This window comes from Scyliorhinus torazame, chromosome 14, assembly GCF_047496885.1.
Source record: "Scyliorhinus torazame isolate Kashiwa2021f chromosome 14, sScyTor2.1, whole genome shotgun sequence".
Lineage (NCBI taxonomy): Eukaryota > Metazoa > Chordata > Chondrichthyes > Carcharhiniformes > Scyliorhinidae > Scyliorhinus > Scyliorhinus torazame.
In genome coordinates this window covers 224,423,107-224,444,289 of record NC_092720.1, presented here as the reverse complement: position 1 = coordinate 224,444,289, position 21,183 = coordinate 224,423,107, and the positions used below count along the sequence as shown (strand labels likewise).

The window sequence follows — 21,183 nt, the reverse complement described above, 5'->3', positions numbered from 1 at the left end:
TACAGGTTAGGTGGATTGGCCGTGTTAAATTGTCCCTTAGTGTCCAGGGATGTACAGGTTAGGTGGATTGACCGTGATAAATTGTCCCTTAGTGTCCAGGGATGTACAGGTTAGGTGGATTGGCCATGATACATTGTCCCTTAGTGTCCAGGGATGTACAGGTTAGGTGGATTGACCGTGTTAAATTGTCCCTTAGTCTGCAGGGATGTACAGGTTAGGTGGATTGGCCGTGTTAAATTGTCCCTTAGTGTCCAGGGATGTACAGGTTAGGTTGATTGGCCGTGATAAATTGTCCCTTCGTGTCCAGGGATGTACAGGTTAGGTGGATTGACCGTGTTAAATTGTCCCTTAGTGTCCAGGGATGTGCAGGTCAGGTGGATCGGCCGTGTTAAATTGTCCCTTCGTGTCCAGGGATGTACAGGTTAGGTGGATTGGCCGTGTTAAATTGTCGCTTAGTATCCAGGGACGTACAGGTTAGGTGGACTGACCGTGATAAATTGTCCCTTAGTGTCTAGGGATGTGCAGGTTAGGTGGATTGACCGTGATAAATTGTCCCTTAGTGTCCAGGGATGTACAGGTTAGGTGGATTGACCGTGATAAATTGTCCCTCAGTGTCCAGGGATGTACAGGTTAGGTGGATTGACCATGATAAATTGTCCCTTTGTGTCCAGGGATGTACAGGTTAGGTGGATTGGCCATGTTAAATTGTCCCTCAGTGTCCAGGGATGTACAGGTTAGGTGGATTGACCGTGATAAATTGTTCCCTTAGTGTCCAGGGATGTACAGGTTAGGTGGATTGACCAGGTTAAATTGTCCCTTAGTGTCCAGGGGTGTTCAGGTTAGGTGGAATGGCCGTGTTAAATTGTCCCTTAGTGTCCAGGGATTTACAGGTTAGGTGGATTGGCCGTGATAAATTGTCCCTTCGTGTCCAAAAAGGTTAGGAGGGGTTATTGTGTTATGGGGATAGGGTGGAAGTGAGGGCTTAAGTGGGTGGGTGCAGACTCGATGGGCCGAATGGTCTCCTTCTGCACTGTATGTTCTAGGTGAGATTACAGTGTGCTGGGCCACGCCTTTGAAAAAGGTTTCAGTTTATTGGATTTTGTTATTGAATTGGAACAGCTGAGGGGGGATTCATTAACAGTTATATCCATAGATTACTGTAGCTGCTGTGTTTTGTTCACAGAACAAATTCAACATTAAGGTTCTAGGTCAGGTGAGTTTCATAATACACTTTGGAGTTTCGAAGCCCGGGCCCACAACTTTTCAATGGGATCCTTCGCCTTATCGTCTGGTGTAAGTCCCAGTCTGGCAGGATCATACAGCACATCAGAAACCCTTGGCAGAGGAGATCCGTAAGCAGAGTGACCTCACCTCACCCGCTGGGTCACCCTATCTGCTGACTCCCCTGAAATCCTGCACTTGTTGAGAAGCCTGCGCGGGGGCTGAGGCGGGACTGACAGGTTTATATCCGAGTGCATGACCCTTTCCAGGTCGATGAACCAAAATGTCTTTCTTATCCAGAAGGTCCTGTGGGACCACCGTCTGGCCGGAATGATTGTGAAAATCACCCCTTATTTTTGCTGAAGGTTTTCACCTCCACTAACAGCTCCCGTTCCTGACGGCAGCTTGCGTTTCTTTAGCTGTTACTCCCCTGTTCACAGTTCAACCTACGAAAGCAGAACACGCCCAGCCGCTGACGGAGGGCCCGTGTTTAAAGTACTTGAGTAAGTTCAGTGTTTCCTCACGAATCTCACTCGCCCGGTCCAGACCTGGCCAGTGTCCTTCGGCACGGACCCACCCCCCCTTAGCTGTGCTACGAATGCTTCCCAAACTCCCCCCCTTTCTTTTGGCATCAAGTCAGCTGATGCAGAGTTGTAACTCTCTCACAGATTTGTCACGGGAGATAGAATGGGGCGAGACAGGGTGAAGCAAAGCGGCATGGTGGGAAAGAGGAAAACATCTTGTACAGCAGGCGGTAGCCGGGAAGTTGGGAATTTCTAAGTGACTGACGAGGCAAAGCAAAGCACATTGAGGTGTACAAGCAAATATCAAATCACCATTTGGTACTAGAGTTTGCTGAGAAAAAGAGACATGCTGTCAAAGCTTTTCATTATGCACTTATCAGGACAGATGCAACAACAGCAACAAATCTGAAGGGAACAATTTATACTGCATGAGAAAAGGGCTGCTGATTGGTTGGCAAGTTCGCACTGATTGGTCCAGACGTCGCCATGGTGATTGCACCAGGGAACAATCATCCTGGTTATTTTGTTTTTTCTAAAAGGTGCAATGTCTGGACATGTTCCTTTAGCCTGCAGAGGACAGGTCCCGGAGTGTGAATATATGGAGCATCGAGCAAGCTACATTGTGAACCCACTCGAATGGTTGTTCGTGTAAAGCTTAGCACACTCAGGCTTGTTCAGCCAGTGCTGCCGAAGAATCGAACGTTGGAATTATATTCTGAGGTTTACAATTGCGGACAATAACTCCCTTGTGCTGTATGGGGCGGCACGGTAGCACAATGGTTAGCACTGTTGCTTCACAGCGCCTGGGTCCCAGGTTCGATTCCCGGCTTGGGTCACTGTCTGTGCGGAGTCTGCACGTTCTCCCCGTGTCTGCGTGGGTTTCCTCCGGGTGCTCCGGTTTCCTCCCACAAGACGTGCTGTTAGGTGAATTGGACATTCTGAATTCTCCCTCCGTGTACCCGAACAGACGCCCGAGTGTGGCGACTAGTCGGGGATTTTCACAGTAACTTCATTGCAGTGTTAATGTGAGCCTACTTGTGACAATAAAGATGATTATTATAAATTGTTGTTCCTTTTGAAATTTGGCTATCCCGCGTCCATCCTGATGAGTGTAAGATGAAAAGCTTCAACAGGATGTCTCTTTTCCAGCAATACTCAAGGAAATATCACTGTTTGGCAGGACTATCTCATGCCATCAAGATATGAGTTCTCTCCACCTCTCAGTGTCGGACACGAACACCACTTCCACCTACTTATATCTCTTGTCAAACCGTGCGTGGTCGCCTCGCTTTTTACAGACTCCTGGTCAACATGACTTCCCTCCAGTTCTGATCCCTGGAATAGGACAGACCCATTCTTCCTGTGAGGGCCTGACGTCCCGCGATCGGATTGGAAAGCTGGTGTTTCGTTCCCTGCGGTCATGTACTCCCACAGCATCGCATCCTCACCGTGAACCCCTCCTCCGGGAAACCGGGAGAGCAGCAAAGGGGAATGTTCGTCAGCGAACGTGGATCCTCCTGTGCAACCTGTAACAACGACAGTGGTTGAGTTTCGCAGCAGGACAAGACGTGGCAGCCTTAACAATATTTTATCAACCAGAGGCCTTGGTAAAGGGCAGAGTGGGACAGTAACAACATTGGAAAGACAGGAAGGAGCCAACTGGTGTCAATGGGAATTGTGGCAGATCAAAGGGAACAAGGCTGCTTCCTCGGGGAAGGGTCCTTTCTCTAGTCAGACTCCCCACATGGATATTAGTGAAGGGGAAAGCTTCAACACGCTGGCTACACGATTGTGACAAGGAGCTTTGATGATGCACAGAAAGGTATTGTCACGCAGGGAAAGCTGTGTGTGTCTAGCCTGCTCCGTGCCCTCCCACAGATAGATGGTGCGTTGTGTTCTAACTGTTGTGACTTGCCCTTTGCAGACTGTCTGACCTTACAGAGGGGGTGGGGGGTCATTTATTCACAGCAACCCTCGGTCTGCAGGGAACGCCAACCCTGCTCCAGATGTTGCTTGCAGGCCATGGTGCAGATGTGACTGTTTGCAGAAGCCAGGTCAGCAAAAAGGCTCCTGTCACATGCCCAGCTGCACAAGTTGTCCCTGTAGCAATTCCTTTGGCCTCGTCTCAATTGTACAGGTGGTCAGGGTTAAATCACAGAGCTCAGGAATTAAAATGCACAGCAGTAAATATTAACAGAACGGTAAAACTGCCCAGGAAAGTCACTGACTGCGTGGAGCAAAGTAAAACTCCGGAATTTAAGGGTTGTGGGAGGAGCAGTTTGGGATAGAAAACAACACGTGTGTGTGAGCTGAGAAATGAAATGAAAATCGCTGATTGTCACAAGTAGGCTTCAATGAAGTTACTGCGAAAAGCCCCTCGTCGCCACATTCCGGCGCCTGTTCGGGGAGGCTGGTACGGGAATTGAAATGTTCAGACAGTGAACCACTGGGGACTGAGCAGAACCCTGCATCATCGGCCTGCGCCTCGACTCTTCACCGCACTGTCCCTCCCCGGCCCCTCCCCCTCCCCGGCCCCTCCCCCTCCCCCGGTCCCTCCCCCTCCCCCGGCCCCTCCCCTCCCCCTCCCCCGGCCCCTCCCCCTCCCCCTGGACAGTGAACCACTGGGGACTGAGCAGAACCCTGCATCATCGGCCTGCGCCTCGACTCTTCACCGCACTGTCCCTCCCCGGCCCCTCCCCCTCCCCGGCCCCTCCCCTCCCCCGGCCCCTCCCCCTTCCCGGCCCCTCCCCCGGCCCCTCCCCTCCCCCTCCCCCGGCCCCTCCCCCTCCCCCTGGACAGTGAACCACTGGGGACTGAGCAGAACCCTGCATCATCGGCCTGCGCCTCGACTCTTCACCGCACTGTCCCTCCCCGGCCCCTCCCCCTCCCCCGGCCCCTCCCCCTCCCCCGGTCCCTCCCCCTCCCCCGGCCCCTCCCCTCCCCCTGGACAGTGAACCACTGGGGACTGAGCAAAACCCTGCATCATCGGCCTGCGCCTCGACTCTTCACCGCACTGTCCCTCCCCGGCCCCTCCCCCTCCCTCTGGACCCTCCCCCGGTCCCTCCTCTGGCCCCTCCCCCTCCCCGGCCCCTCCCCCTCCCCGGCCCCTCCCCCTGGACCCTCACCCGGCCCCTCCCCCTACCACTGGCCACTCCCACTCCCCCGGCCCCTCGCCTACCCCTGGCCCCTCCCCCGGTCCCTCCCCCTCCCCCGGTCCCTCCCCCTCCCTCCGGTCCCTCCCCCTCCCCCTCCCCCGGTCCCTCCCCCTCCCTCCGGTCCCTCCCCCTCCCCGGTCCCTCCCCCTCCCTCTGGCCCCTCCCCGGTCCCTCCCCCTCCCCCTCCCCCGGTCCCTCCCCCTCCCTCCGGTCCCTCCCCCTCCCCGGTCCCTCCCCCTCCCTCCGGTCCCTCCCCCTCCCCCGGTAACTGCCCCTCCCTCTGGACCCTCCCCCTCCCCTGGACCCTCCCCCGGTCCCTCCTCTGGCCCCTCCCCCTCCCCGGCCCCTCCCCCTGGACCCTCACCCGGCCCCTCCCCCTACCCCTGGCCCCTCCCGCTCCCTGGCCCCTCCCCCTACCCCTGGCCCCTCCCCCGGCCCCTCCCCCTCCCTCCGGTCCCTCCCCCTCCCCGGCCACTCCCCCTCCCTCCGGCCCCCTCCCCCTCCCTCCGGCCCCTCCCCCTCCCTGGTCCCTCCCCCTCCCTCCGGTCCCACCTCCTCCCCTGGCCCCTCCCCCTCCCTCTGGACCCTCCCCCTCCCCCTGGACCCTCCCCCTCCCCCTCCCTCTGGACCCTCCCCCTCCCCCTGGACCATCCCCCAGTCCCTCCTCTGGCCCCTCCCCCTCCCCGGCCCCTCCCCTGGACCCTCACCCGGCCCCTCCCCCTACCACTGGCCACTCCCACTCCCCCGGCCCCTCCCCTACCCCTGGCCCCTCCCCCAGTCCCTCCCCCTCCCCCGGTCCCTCCCCCTGCCCCTGGCCCCTCCCCCTCCCCGGCCCCTCCCCCTCCCTCTGGACCCTCCCTCTGGACCCTCCCCCTCCCCCGGTCCCTCCCCTGGCCACTCCCCCTCCCTCTGGACCCTCCCCTGGACCCTCCCCCGGTCCCTCCCCTGGCCCCTCCCCCTCCCTCTGGACCCTCCCCCCCTGGACCCTCCCCCGGTCCCTCCTCTGGCCCCTCCCCCTCCCTCTGGACCCTCCCCCTCCCCCTGGACCCTCCCCCGGTCCCTCCTCTGGCCCCTCCCCCTCCCCCTCCCCAGCCCCTCCCGCTGGACCCTCACCCAGTCCCTCCCCCTCCCCCTGCCCCTCCCCCTCCCCCGGTCCCTCCCCCTCCCTCTGGTCCCTCCCCCTCCCCGGTCCATCCCCCTCCCTCCGGTCCCTCCCCCTCCCCCGGTCCCTCCCCCTCCCCCAGTCCCTCCCCCTCCCTCCGGTCCCTCCCCGGTCCATCCCCCTCCCTCCGGTCCCTCCCCCTCCCCCGGTCACTCCCCCTCCCTCTGGACCCTCCCCCTCCCCATGACCCTCCCCCGGTCCCACCTCTGGCCCCGCCCCCTCCCCGGGCCCTCCCCTACCCCAGGCCCCTCCCCCGGTCCCTCCCCCTCCCCCGGCCCCTCCCCCCCCGGCCCCTCCCCCTACCCCGGTCCCTCCCCCTCCCTCTGGTCCCTCCCCCTCCCCGGTCACTCCCCCTCCCTCTGGCCCCTAACCCTCCCCTCCCCCGGTCCCTCCCCCTCCCTCTGGTCCCTCCCCCTCCACCCGGTCCCTCCCCCTCCCCCCGGTCCCTCCCCCTCCCCCTCTCCCCCTCCCTCCCCCCTCCCTCCCCCCTCCCTCTCCCTCTCCCCCTCTCCCTCCCACCCTCTCTCTCTCCCTCTCTCCCCCTCCCCCTCTCCCCCTCTCCCTCCCCCTCTCCCCCTCCCTACCTCTCCCCCTCTCCCACTCCCTCACTTCCTCTCTCCCTCTCCCTCTCCCTCCCTCCCCCTCCTCCTCTCCCTCCCTCCCCCTCCTCCTCTCCCTCCCTCCTCCCCTCCCCCTCCCTTCTCCCCTCCCCCTCCCCTCCCCCTCCTCCCCTCCCCCTGCCCCTCCGCCCTCCTCCCTCCCCCCTCCCCCTCCCCCTCCCCACTCCCCCTCCCCCTCTCACCCTCCCCCTTCCCCACCTCCCCTCCCCCTTCCTCCCCCTCCCCCCTCCCCTCCCCCATTACCCCACCCCCTCTCCCCCTCCCCCTCCCCCCTCCCCTCCCCCATTACCCCACCCCCTCTCCCCCTCCCCCTCCCCCACTCCCCCTCCCCCGCCCCCTACCCCTCCCCCCCCACCCCCCTCCTCCCCCACCCCCTCTCCTCCTCCCCCTCCTTCCCCTCCCCCTCCCCTCCCCCTCCCTCACCTCCTCCCCATTCCCAGGCCAGGATCAGGAGGAAATTTTGCGCCATCATTGTCCCCGCGCGCAGCCCAACGACCCGGATTCAAACCGGCCCCGCCCCCTTGCAACGCCTCCTGGCAACGCCCCCGGCAACGTCCAGGCCCGCCCCCTGACACAGCCCCACCCCTGGCAACGCCCTCGACAACGCCCAGGCCCAACCCCTGACCCAGCCCCCTGGTTGGACCACGCCCCTGCCCCACCCTCGGCTGTGGTCCTTGCTCAGTTCCGCCCCCTCATCTGACCCCTCCCTCACACAGCCCCACCCCTAGACCCTCTGACAGTGCGGCACTCCCTCAGTACTGACCCTCTGACAGTGCGGCACTCCCTCAGTACTGACCCTCTGACAGTGCAGCACTCCCTCAGTACTGACCCTCTGACAGTGCGGCACTCCCTCAGTACTGACCCTCTGACAGTGCGGCACTCCATCAGTACTGACCCTCTGACAGTGCGGCGCTCCCTCAGTACTGACCCTCTGACAGTGCGGCGCTCCCTCAGTACTGACCCTCTGACAGTGCGGCGCTCCCTCAGTACTGACCCTCTGACAGTGCGGCGCTCCCTCAGTACCGACCCTCTGACAGTGCAGCACTCCCTCAGTACTGACCCTCTGACAGTGCAGCACTCCCTCAGTACCGACCCTCTGACAGTGCGGCACTCCCTCAGTACTGACCCTCTGACAGTGCGGCGCTCCCTCAGTACTGACCCTCTGACAATGCAGCACTCCCTCAGTACTGACCCTCTGACAGTGCGGCACTCCCTCAGTACTGACCCTCTGACAGTGCAGCACTCCCTCAGTACCGACCCTCTGACAGTGCGGCACTCCCTCAGTACTGACCCTCTGACAGTGCGGCGCTCCCTCAGTACTGACCCTCTGACAATGCAGCACTCCCTCAGTACTGACCCTCTGACAGTGCGGCACTCCCTCAGTACTGACCCTCTGATAGTGCGGCACTCCCTCAGTACTGACCCTCTGACAGTGCAGCACTCCCTCAGTACTGACACTCTGACAGTGCAGCACTGCCTCAGTACTGACCCTCTGACAGTGCGGCACTCCCTCAGTACTGACCCTCTGACAGTGCGGCACTCCCTCAGTACTGACCCTCTGACAGTGCGGCGCTCCCTCAGTACTGACCCTCTGACAGTGCGGCACTCCCTCAGTACTGACCCTCTGACAGTGCGGCGCTCCCTCAGTACTGACCCTCTGACAGTGCGGCACTCCCTCAGTACTGACCCTCTGACAGCGCAGCACTCCCTCAGTACTGACCCTCTGACAGTGCGGCACTCCCTCAGTACTGACCCTCTGACAGCGCAGCACTCCCTCAGTACTGACCCTCTGACAGTACAGCACTGCCTCAGTACTGACCCTCTGACAGTGCAGCACTCCCTCAGTACTGACCCTCTGACAGTGCAGCACTCCCTCAGTACTGACCCTCTGACAGTGCAGCACTCCCTCAGCACTGACCCTCTGACAGTGCGGCATTCCCTCAGTACTGACCCTCTGACAGTGCAGCACTCCCTCAGTACTGACCCTCTGACAGTACAGCACTGCCTCAGTACTGACCCTCTGACAGTGCAGCACTCTCTCAGTACTGACCCTCTGACAGAGCAGCACTCCCTCAGTACTGACCCTCTGACAGTGCGGCACTCCCTCAGTACTGACCCTCTGACAGTGCGGCACTCCCTCAGTACTGACCCTCTGACAGTGCGGCACTCCCTCAGTACTGACCCTCTGACAGTGCGGCACTCCCTCAGTACTGACCCTCTGACAGTGCGGCACTCGCTCAGTACTGACCCTCTGACAGTGCAGCACTCCCTCAGTACTGACCCTCTGACAGTGCCGCACTCCCTCAGTACTGACCCTCTGACAGTGCAGCACTCGCTCAGTACTGACCCTCTGACAGTGCAGCACTCCCTCAGTACTGACCCTCTGACAGTGCGGCACTCCCTCAGTACTGACCCTCTGACAGTGCGGCACTCGCTCAGTACTGACCCTCTGACAGTGCAGCACTCCCTCAGTACTGACCCTCTGACAGTGCCGCACTCCCTCAGTACTGACCCTCTGACAGTGCAGCACTCGCTCAGTACTGACCCTCTGACAGTGCAGCACTCCCTCAGTACTGACCCTCTGACAGTGCGGCACTCCCTCAGTACTGACCCTCTGACAGTGCAGCACTCCCTCAGCACTGACCCTCTGACAGTGCGGCACTCCCTCAGTACTGACCCTCTGACAGTGCAGCACTCCCTCAGCACTGACCCTCTGACAGTGCGGCACTCCCTCAGTACTGACCCTCTGACAGTGCGGCACTCCCTCAGTACTGACCCTCTGACAGTGCGGCACTCCCTCAGTACTGACCTTCTGACAGTGCGGCACTCCCTCAGTACTGACCCTCTGACAGTGCAGCACTCGCTCAGTACTGACCCTCTGACAGTGCAGCACTCCCTCAGTACTGACCCTCTGACAGTGCCACACTCCCTCAGTACTGACCCTCTGACAGTGCAGCACTCGCTCAGTACTGACCCTCTGACAGTGCAGCACTCCCTCAGTACTGACCCTCTGACAGTGCGGCACTCCCTCAGTACTGACCCTCTGACAGTGCAGCACTCCCTCAGTACTGACCCTCTGACAGTGCAGCACTCCCTCAGTACTGACCCTCTGACAGTGCAGCACTCCCTCAGTACTGACCCTCTGACAGTGCAGCTCTCCCTCAGTACTGACCCTCTGACAGTGCAGCACTCCCTCAGTACTGACCCTCTGACGGTGCGGCACTCCCTCAGTACTGACCCTCTGACAATGCGGCACTCCCTCAGTACTGACCCTCTGACAGTGCGGCACTCCCTCAGTACTGACCCTCTGACAGTACGGCACTCCCTCAGTACTGACCCTCTGACAGTGCGGCACTCCCTCAGTACTGCCCCTCTGACAGTACGGCACTCCCTCAGTACTGACCCTCTGACAGTGCGGCACTCCCTCAGTACTGACCCTCTGACAGTGCAGCACTCCCTCAGTACTGACCCTCTGACAGTGCGGCACTCCCTCAGTACTGACCCTCTGACAGTACGGCACTCCCTCAGTACTGACCCTCTGGCAGTGCGGCACTCCCTCAGTACTGACCCTCTGACAGTGCGGCACTCCCTCTGTACTGACCCTCTGACAGTGCGGCACTCCCTCAGTACTGACCCTCTGACAGTGCGGCACTCCCTCAGTACTGACGCTCTGACAGTGCGGCACTCCCTCAGTACTGACCCTCTGACAGTGCGGCACTCCCTCAGTACTGACCCTCTGACAGTGCGGCACTCCCTCAGTACTGACCCTCTGACAGTGCGGCACTCCCTCAGTACTGACCGTCTGACAGTGCGGCACTCCCTCAGTACTGACCCTCTGACAGTGCGGAACTCCCTCAGTACTGACCCTCTGACAGTGCGGCACTCCCTCAGTACTGACCCTCTGACAGTGCGGCACTCCCTCAGTACTGACCCTCTGACAGTGCGGCACTCCCTCAGTACTGACCCTCTGACAGTGCGGCACTCCCTCAGTACTGACCCTCTGACAGTGCAGCACTCCCTCAATACTGACCCTCTGACAGTGCGGCACTCCCTCAGTACGGACCCTCTGACAGTGCAGCACTCCCTCAGTACTGACCCTCTGACAGTGCGGCACTCCCTCAGTACTGACCCTCTGACAGTGCAGTACTCCCTCAGTACTGACCCTCTGACAGTGCGGCACTCCCTCAGTACTGACCCTCTGACAGTGCAGCACTCCCTCAGTACTGACCCTCTGACAGTGCGGCACTCCCTCAGTACTGACACTCTGACAGTGCGGCGCTCCCTCAGTACTGACCCTCTGACAGTGCAGCACTCCCTCAGTACTGTCCCTCTGACAGTGCGGGGCTCCCTCAGTACTGACCCTCTGACAGTGCAGCACTCCCTCAGTACTGACCCTCTGACAGTGCAGCACTCCCTCAGTACTGACCCTCTGACAGTGCGGGGCTCCCTCAGTACTGACCCTCTGACAGTGCGGCACTCCGTCAGTACTGACCCTCTGACAGTGCTGCACTCCGTCAGTACTGACCCTCTGACAGTGCAGCACTCCCTCAGTAGTGACCCTCTGACAGTGCAGCACTCCCTCAGTACTGACCCTCTGACAGTGCGGGGCTCCCTCAGTACTGACCCTCTGACAGTGCGGCATCCCCTCAGTACTGACCCTCTGACAGTGCAGCACTCCCTCAGTACTGACTCTCTGACAGTGCGGCACTCCCTCAGTACTGACCCTCTGACAGTGCAGCACTCCCTCAGTACTGACCCTCTGACAGTGCGGCACTCCCTCAGTACTGACCCTCTGACAGTGCAGCGCTCCCTCAGTACTGACCCTCTGACAGTGCGGCACTCCCTCAGTACTGACCCTCTGACAGTGCGGCACTCCCTCAGTACTGACCCTCTGACAGTGCGGCACTCCCTCAGTACTGACCCTCTGACAGTGCGGCACTCCCTCAGTACTGACCCTCTGACAGTGCAGCACTCCCTCAGTACTGACCCTCTGACAGTGCGGCATTCCCTCAGTACTGACCCTCTGACAGTGCGGCACTCCCTCAGTACTGACCCTCTGACAGTGCGGCACTCCCTCAGTACTGACCCTCTGACAGTGCGGCATTCCCTCAGTACTGACCCTCTGACAGTGCAGCACTCCCTCAGTACTGACCCTCTGACAGTGCGGCATTCCCTCAGTACTGACCCTCTGACAGTGCAGCACTCCCTCAGTACTGACCCTCTGACAGTGCGGCACTCCCTCAATACTGACCCTCTGACAGTGCGGCACTCCCTCAGTACTCAATCACAAGTATAACTTTTCCTTGTTGCTACTTGATATAACGTTTTGTTATCACTCCATTTCTCTCTCTCTTCCATTTAAATCTCCTTTCCACTGTGTAATTCAGTGATGTTGTCAAACACCCTGAGGTTATCGCTGTTACGGACCCACCCATCTCCAAGTGGAGGCTGCACCGTGCAATGTCAGCGTCTGACAGACTGCCTATCTCGCCGGCAATGCCTCAGAATGTCTGAACCGTGGACAGCAGTGTCTCTGCCTTGAACAGCATTTAGTTTTTCAATCAGCTTTGAATGTCGGGGCTGGCGAAGCTGTTATTTAGTGCTGAACGCAGGGCCCCGCTTCCCACATCGATAGGCCGAATCCCTGACCTAAAGGGACCTTTGCGTACATTGGATGTCTACTGAAGGTGTCTCCGGGTTGACGGTGGGAACCAAAACCTCGTTTTTAATTCCATGGCCGCCATTAAACTTCAAATTGGGCTTTTCTTTTCGATAGGCCACAGAACAGGAGGATCTCTGGTCAAAGGGCGGAGAGGTTTTGGACGAGGAATGTACGGTGGGGTAGACGGAGGGGCAAAGGTTAAAAACATGGAAACATAGAAAATTGGAGCAGGAGGAGGCCTTTTGGCCCTTCGAGCCTGCTCCGCCATTCATCACCATCATGGCTGATCATCCAACTCAATAGCCTAATCCTGCTTTCTCCCCATAGCCTTTTCCCCCTTCTCCCTCAGTGCTATATCTAATTGCTTCTTGTAAACATACAATGTTTTGGCCTCAACTACTTCCAGTGGGAATGAATTCCACAGGCCGACCACTCTCTGGGTGAAGAAAGTTCTCTTCATCTCTATCCTGAGTGGTCTACCCCGTATCCTCAGACTGTGACCCCTGGTTCTGGACACCCCCCACCATCGGGAACATCCTTCCTGCATCGACCCTGTCCAGTCCTGTTAGAATTTTATAGTTTCTATGAGATCCCCCCCCTCATTCTTCTGAGCCCCAGCGAGAACAATCCCAACCTCGTCAATCTCTCCTCATACGTCAGTCCCGCCATCCCTGGAATCAGTCTGGTAAACCCTCGCTGCTCTCCCTCGAGAGAAAGAACATCCTTCCTCAGAGAGGGAGACCAAAACTGCCCACAATATTATTATGGCTAACGGAAGGAGGGGCGAAGTTTGGAAATCTTTTGCAGATATTTGGACATAAAGTCCCTGCGGCACAGAAGGAGAGCGTTTGGCCTCTTCAAATCCATTTTATTGATCATGGCGTGTTCAACCAGAAACATTGCAGCCGGGAGAATCTGTCGGGGCTTTTCGTGGATAAATATCAGGCGGATGAAACATTTTTTTGAAAAGTAGATGGGGTAGTGGGGTAATGACGCCTCTCTACGTCTTTCAGGGGGCTAGTGTGAGCAGAAAGGCATCTTGGCCTCTATAATCCTGGCTGCAGAGGTAAACGTGACATTCGGCCTACATTGATAACAATAATCTTTATTGTCACAAGTCGGCTTACATTAACACTGCGATGAATCGCTGGCTTTGAAAGCAGACCAAGGCAGGCCAGCAGCACGGTTCAATTCCCGTACCGGCCTCCCCGAACAGGCGCCGGAATGAGGCGACTAGGGGCTTTTCACAGTAACTTCATTGAAGCCTACTTGTGACAATAAGCGATTTTCATTTTTCAAAAGCCCCTAGTCGCCACACTCCGGCGCCTGTTTGGGTCACAGAGGGAGAATTCAGAATGTCCAATTCACCTAACCTGCACAGGAAACCGGAGCTCCCGGAGGAAACCCACGCAGACGCGGGGGGAGAACGTGCAGACTCCGCACAGACAGTGACCCAAGCCGGGATTCGAACCCGGGACCCCGGCGCTGTGAAGCAGCGGTGCTAACCACTGTGCTACCGTGCTGGATGCACGACCGTTTAATTTCTGTTCCAGGTATAGCGCAGATTGAATGAATGGCGGATATTTCAGAGCGGGGAATCCCCCCGTCTGCGTTCGACTGGGGGGAGGGGGGGCGGGGGAGGATCTGGAGTAAAATACTCCACTCCCCTCGTCTGTCAGCTCAGCCAGCACAAACATTCCAGCGGCCCCTTTGGTTGGTGTCTCAGTTTGGCAGGATTGCACAGAATGGAATGAATCATGTCTGAGCGCCTCCTGTTATTACCTCGGGCCCCACGAGGAGGGGCCGTCGCTGGCTGCTTTCCCCACCCCCAGCAGACAATAAAAAAACATCCCAGGTCCTCTCCACCGCCCCACCCTCAATGTCACAACTCTGCTGCTTTCGACGGCGAACTGACCACGGTGTGCGAGATATTTTCCCTTCTCCAGGTACGCCACGTGAGCTGTGAATCACCGTCTGACAATGTCGCACTGTTTACACTGGGCCTCGCTACCCGGCAACTCGAAAGAAATGTCGCCGCTGCAGCAATTGCGTGAATGCTGTTGTCACACTCAAATGCTCAGGGGAATGAATTAACCCTTCAAAAACAGAAACACCTTCGCTACATTTTAAGAAACTGGCCCCCTACCGGGAATACATCGTGAGAGCAATGCGTGTGTTGCAAAGAAGATGCTTTCTATCAAGGGGACATGCGTTATCAGAGTTTAACATTATGCACCAGGGTTTGTTGGATGAGACAGGGCGATAATCGGATATCCTCGCGAATTGGAAACCATCGTCGGGTTCACTAATGTCCCTTCAGGGAAGGAAATATGCCGTCCTCGCCCAGCCTGGCCCTCCCACACGTGGCTCCATAAGAACTAGGAGCAGGAGTCGGCCCTCTGGCCCCTCGAGCCTGCTCCGCCTTTCAATGAGGTCATGGCTGATGTTTTGTGGACTCAGCTCCACTTTCCGGCCCGAACACCATGGCCGGGAATATCCCTTCTGGGGACTAAGGGCGGGATTCTCCGACCCCCCCGCCGCCGGCTGCCGGATTCTCCGCCGCCGGTTATTTGGCAGGGGCGGGAAGCGCACCGTGCCGGTCGGGGGCCGTTGGCAGCGCCACCCACCCACCGGCGATTCTCCGCTCCGTGATGGGCCGAGTGGCCGCCCGTTTCCGGCCAGTCCCGCCGCCGTAAATTACACAAGGTTCTTACCGGCGGGACCTGGCTCTGCGGGCGGCCTGCGGAGTCCTCGGGGGGGGGGGCGCGGGGCGATCTGACCCGGGGGGTGCCCCCACGGTGGCCTGGCCTGCGATCGGGGCCCACTGATCTGCGGGCGGGCCCGTGCCGCGGGGACACTCTTTCCCTCCGCGCCGGCCACTGTAGGGCTCCGCTATGGCCGGCGCGGAGAAGAAACCAACTGCGCGTGCGCAGGAATCACGCCGGCGGTTCCGGGAACACTCGCCAACTCCCGCCGAAGGGCGGAGGCCAATCACTCCAGCGCCGGCCTAGCCCCCGAACATGTGGAGAATTCAATAAAAGGTTATTATTATTATTGAGTATGCACCTAAAAGGCAACAGCTTGTTTTGGGAGAGCTCAGCTTCCAGTGGGTGTGGCTGTTACTTGATCATCACTCAGCTATTGTCCTCCATTACAAGACTATCTCTGTCACTGATGCACCCTTTATTCGCTTTGATGCCGTCTTATCTGAACAACTTGTCTTAGAAGCCCCCTTTTCTGCTTTCAGGTGCGACACCCATTATTATTTCTCCCTTTGAACTTCGACCCTCTGCACCTTTAACTCCGGAAATTCTATGCCCTATTGTTCCCCACTTCATTGAAGTAAATATCTGTCCCTCCCACTGTTACTGGGCTAATCTGCATATCAGCTGGGGCGGGATTATCTGACCCCCCGCCGGGTCGGAGAATTGCCAGGGGCTGGCGTGAATCCTGCCCCTGCCGGTTCCCGAATTCTCCGGCACCGGATATTCGGCGGGGGCGGGAGTCGCGCCGCGCCGGTTGGCCCCCCCCCGGCGTTTCTCCGGCCCGGATGGGCCGAAGTCCCGCTGCTGGAATGCCTGTCCCGCCGGAGTGGATTAAACCACCTCTCTTACCGGCGGGACAAGGCAGCGCGAGCGGGCTCCGGGGTCCTGGGGGGGGGGGGCGCAGGGTGATCTGGCCCCGGGGGGGGGGCCCCCATGGTGGCCTGGCCCGCGATCGGGGCCCACCGATCCGCGGGCGGGCCTGTGCCGTGGGGGCACTCTTTCCCTTCCGCCTCCGCCACGGTCTCCACCATGGCGGAGGCGGAAGAGACTCCCTCCACTGCGCATGCGCGGGAATGCCATCAGCGGCCGCTGACGCTCCCGCGCATGCGCCGCCCGGAGATGTCATTTCCGCGCCAGCTGGCGGGGCACCAAAGGCCTTTCCTGCCAGCTGGCGGGGCGGAAATCAGTCCGGCGCGGGCCTAGCCTCTCAAGGTGAGGGCTCGGCCCCTCAAGGTGCGGAGAATTCCGCACTGATGCCGGACTGATTCGCGCCGTTTTTGGCGCCGGTCGGCGGCCATCGCGCCGATTGCGGAGAATCCCGCCCCAGAAGTCCTCAGTGTCGCTGAATCCTTATCAATTCCCTTTCATAAATTCTTTCATCCCAGCTTCTTGATGTTTCGAATACATTTAGTTTCTTTCTCTAACTTGGACTCGAGTCAGGATCAAACTGCGCCGGTGAACTTGAGCTCCCGATTTCTATGATGGGCAGGAGGAGGATTTATTTAAACAGAGCTGGTTTCTTCTCTCACAACCCAGCTACAAACAGAAAGGTGTTTTTCATTTCTCCCGTGTACGAGGCGGTGTTTTTATCATTAACCCTTCAGTGTGTCATGATCCAATCCTCTATCACCAACACCACGGCAAACTCGAGAAGGTTGGTTTTTTTACATTTACAGTCTATTTATTCAAAAGAAGCCAAACCATGCACGGCGATGATATATTGGTAGAGACCAGCAATTATTAAATATAAATTTAGCGTACCCAATTATTTTCTTTCCAATTAAGGGGCAATTTTAGCGTGGCCAATCCATCGAACAGAAGCAAAGATATTATTGATGTGTAAGTTAGCAAGGGTTTTGACTCCTCTCCACCAGATGGGAAAGGCTGAATTTCCCAATAAAGATGGAAGTAGATAATATTTAGGCTGAATAAAGAGACTGTAGCTCAAAGTGTGTTCTGAACTGGGTCCAAATCCTAATTGACTGTCGAATGATGGGCTTGATGAAAAGTGACTTGTTGAGAAAGGAGTGGAGGGAACACAACACAGCCGGCAGCTGTAGCGATCTCTGTAGGAACAGCAACAGCAACAACAAAAACAACTCGAAGCACAAAAAGATAACAACAAGCACAACAAGAAAAACAACAACAAGAAGCGCGACAAAGACAGGAACAGAAACAACAAACACGACAAAAACATCAACGAAACCAACGAAAGCAGGCACAGCAGGAGCAACAACGATGAAGCAGCGACCTGTACAGAATGGTTCAACTCTGCACATGGGGGAGCACGGTTCAGAGCAATGGCAAGAGTACAGACATAACCATGCATGGCATGACAACGAATCTCGCGAATTCATATCTGCCCCACCACAAACAAGCAAACCAGCTTTCAAGGCAGATGACATCCAGATTCAATACCGCAAGCACAGGAAAAAGTCCAGGTCAGACAACAAAGATGACATCCAGAGTTAATAATGCAAGCACAGGAAAAAGTTCAGGTCAGACAAGGCAGATGGAACACGGAATCGCTACGACAAGCAGAGAGAAAAAGAGTCTAAATCAGACAACGAAAGTGATTCAACCATTTGAACACCTCATGATGACTTGTTGGCACTGAACCACAAGCAAACGGGAAAAAGAAACCCAAAGAGACTAAATGTATTAACATTTGACGGATTAACTCATTGATTTTATGTGATGCATTTGCAAACTGCATCCATTAAGTTTGTTCAATTTTCTTTACAACATACAGAAAATATGTAACACAAGAAAAAAAGGGGGATGTAGTGATCTCTGTATGTGCATGTACATAAGGGGTTAATGTGTAATCAGTAGCACCAGATGATCACTAGAGGGCTGGACCAACAGGGGTATAAAAGCAGGGGTATCAATGTTAAAGTAAAGAACTCACGTAATTATTGTTATAGTTACTCAATAAACCTTTTGTTACTACTGGACGAGTTCGAGTCTTCTTCATCGAGATTCAGAAGACCTCAACAGTAACCAAGGTTTGAGCAACACACATTACACTCCGCAGTATATCAAAACACACAGAGAAGTGTAATCAAAGATGATCCAGGAGTGTAATAAAAGAGCAGCAACCGTGGATTGAGAGACTGTCTCCAAATGCACCCATGCTAAACTAACCGAGACCAAGTGAAGACAAAAAGAGATATTACGGATATTTGCAGACGACTGATACAACTGGAAATTCGGCAGCACCGAACCACTTAGAGGTTTCCAAGGGATTGAGTAATTAAAATTCCTAAATGTATAAAACTGAGACTTTGAAGGGGGGGAGGGGAGAACAAAGAACATACAGTGCAGAAGGAGGCCATTCGGCCCATCGAGTCTGCACCGACCCATTTAAACCCTCACTTCCACCCTACCCCGTAACCCAATAACCCCATCTAACCTTTTTGGACACTAAGGGGCAATTTAGCACGGCCAATCCACCTAACCCACACGTCTTTGGACTGTGGGAGGAAGCCGGAGCACCCGGAGGAAACCCACGCACACACGGGGAGGACGTGCAGACTCCGCACAGACAGTGACCCAGCGGGGAATTGAACCTGGGACTGTGAAGCCACAGTGCTAACCACTTGTGCTACCGTGCTGCCCAAAGAAAGAAGGAATCTCTTGGCCATAAAGTTAATATTAGAAAGTTTCATTCATTCGTAAATTAATTTAAAAATGGGAACTATGAACAAATCGCTCAGGATTAGAGGCAGCGGGGGGCGATTTTAAATCCTGTCACTCCGTCCGTGGAAAACCCGGAACGGGATCAAAATCCGGGGAGAATCGAAAGACGTGATTCTCCGGTTTCCAGGCTATGTCCGGAGGCTCCGTGGCGTGTTGCGTCACAAACATCGGCGCCGTCCCGTCACCGCTCCTCCGACCGGTGAGGGGGGAGTAGCCGTGCCACTAAAAATGACCAGCGTCCACGAGAAAAACGGCCGGAGAATTGGCGGGTGCGTGGCCCCGCGCGTGCGCAGGGCGACGATCTGCAGCGGTCGCGCCGTGCAACACAGCTACGGTCGCACGCGGACCCGACCTGGCAGATAGTGCCCCCCTGGACACCCCCCCCCCCCTCACCACCAGTCCCCCCCCCCCCCCTCACCACCAGTCCCCCCCCCTCCGACACCAATGCTCCCTCCAGCTGCCACTCCGGGTTCCCGACCGCTGAGACCGCACGTTCCCTCGGGCGGTCGGGAACTCGGCCCATCGGGGGCGGAGCCTCGGGGGAGGGCCTTCAGGTGACGTCCCGACTCCATCGGGAAAAGGGATTCTCCGGGCGAACGCTGATCACGGAGTCGGCGTCGGGGAGCGGAGAATCCCGCCCCTGATTCTCTCTGCTGTGATTGGCTGGCAGAATCATTCTCCCCACTCCCCTACCCCCCACCTCTCTGGTGAATTAGTGCGAATCGCACAACGAGAGTCCAGGGTCCTTATATTAATACATCAGCGCGACACCAGCGAGATCTCTCTCCGGACCGCTGCCCCCTCCCCCTCACAGTGTGACGTCAGGACGCCGTCACTTCCAACAGGCCTACAATATCTTGAACCTTGGTGGTCCCATGGGAAGGCAGGCTGATGGGGCAAAGTGAGCAGCGGGTTACTTCCCTGCCTCATGAGTAATGAAGACCTTCTCACTCGGGGAAGCACGAGTGAACTGCCCTATTGAACATCAGTCGCACTTGCCTGGAAGGTCTGTCTCTCCGGTATAGGTGTGTCGGGCTGTGAAATGGGAGAGCGAGGGGGCCCTTTCGATGTGTGCTTGCCGTGCTCATTGCAGGCCTCACTCCAATCAGCTGGGCCTTGTCTGTCACAGGAGGCACTCAATTGATTTGAATGAAATGTCACCTTTCGTTGGCAACTCAACAGTGCCAATGAGATCTGGAAAAGCGAAAGAGAACTACCACTGATCCAAGCATTGAATCCCAATCAAGAGTTTAAATCTCACAGGATGAAGAGCCTGTCGTATGAGGAACGGTTGAGGACTCTGGGTCTGTACTCGTTGGAGTTTAGAAGGATGAGGGGGGATCTTATTGAAACTTACAGGATACTGCAAGGCCTGGATAGAGTGGACGTGGAGAGGATGTTTCCACTAGTAGGAGAAACTAGAACCAGAGGACACTATCTCAGACTAAAGGGACGATCCTTTAAAACAGCGATGAGGAGGAATTTCTTCAGCCAGAGGGGGGTGAATCTGTGGAACTCTTTCCCGCAGAAGGCTGTGGAGGCCAAATCTTTCAGACAGAGATAGAGAGGTTCTTGATTAATAAGGGGGTCGGGGGTTATGGGGAGAAGGCAGGAGAATGGGGATGAGAAAATATCAGCCATGATTGAATGGCAGAGCAGACTCGATGGGCCGAGTGGCCTAATTCTGCTCCTATGTCTTGTGGTCTTAGGATACACTGATGTGACCCCCCCCCCCCCCCAATAAAGCAAGGCTTCATGATAAAGTCTATCATTCCTCACCCTGTTAGAGTTCATGGGGGCTTCTTTGAGGCTCCCGTACATCCACACCATAGTCCTGCCTCACAGTGCGGGGGGGGGGGGGGGGGGGGGGGGCATGTGCCAGTCAGACGATTGAGTGGCCAGGCAGGTAATCCTGGTGGGGTTGAGATGGACAAGGCTGGTGAAGGAGCAGCAGCACAGAGAGTTCAGGCCCGTTCGGGTCTGTACCGGTCCCGGGCCTTCCAACGTCGGACAGCCCACCTACAGATGTGGGAGCCACAGTACCGGACAAGGCCGCCCGGGGGGAGGTGGCCCACCTTTGCCATGTCCTGCGAGACCTGGCACTACATGGAATGGGACGAGAAATGGGAGGTAATGCATTTTGGAAGGCCGAACACAGGTGGGAAATATACAGTGAATGGCAGAACCCTCCAGAGTATTGACAGGCAGAGAGATCTCGGTGTACAGGTCCACAGGTCACTGAAAAAGGGCGACACAGGTGGAGAAGGTAGTCAAGAAGGCATACGGCATGCTTGCCTTCATTGGCCGGGGCATTGAGTATAAGAATTGGCAAGTCATGTTGCAGCTGTATAGAACCTTAGTTAGGCCACACT

The 21,183-nt window shown here is 57.1% G+C and overlaps 2 protein-coding genes across 4 annotated transcripts in view; one reads left to right on the top strand and one right to left on the bottom strand.

Annotated features, from left to right (window-relative positions):
• Positions 1–3,267, bottom strand: part of LOC140390587 (uncharacterized) — a 93,022-nt gene extending 89,755 nt beyond the window's left edge. For all 3 annotated transcript variants that reach the window (XM_072475790.1, XM_072475791.1, XM_072475792.1), the window contains exon 1: positions 2,999–3,267. In XM_072475790.1, the coding sequence (XP_072331891.1) occupies positions 2,999–3,182 (184 nt within the window). In that variant the 5' untranslated portion in view covers positions 3,183–3,267. The remainder of the gene's footprint in view (positions 1–2,998) is intronic.
• Positions 1–21,183, top strand: part of LOC140390588 (heme-binding protein 2-like) — a 68,310-nt gene that overhangs the window by 20,441 nt on the left and 26,686 nt on the right. The window lies entirely within an intron of this gene.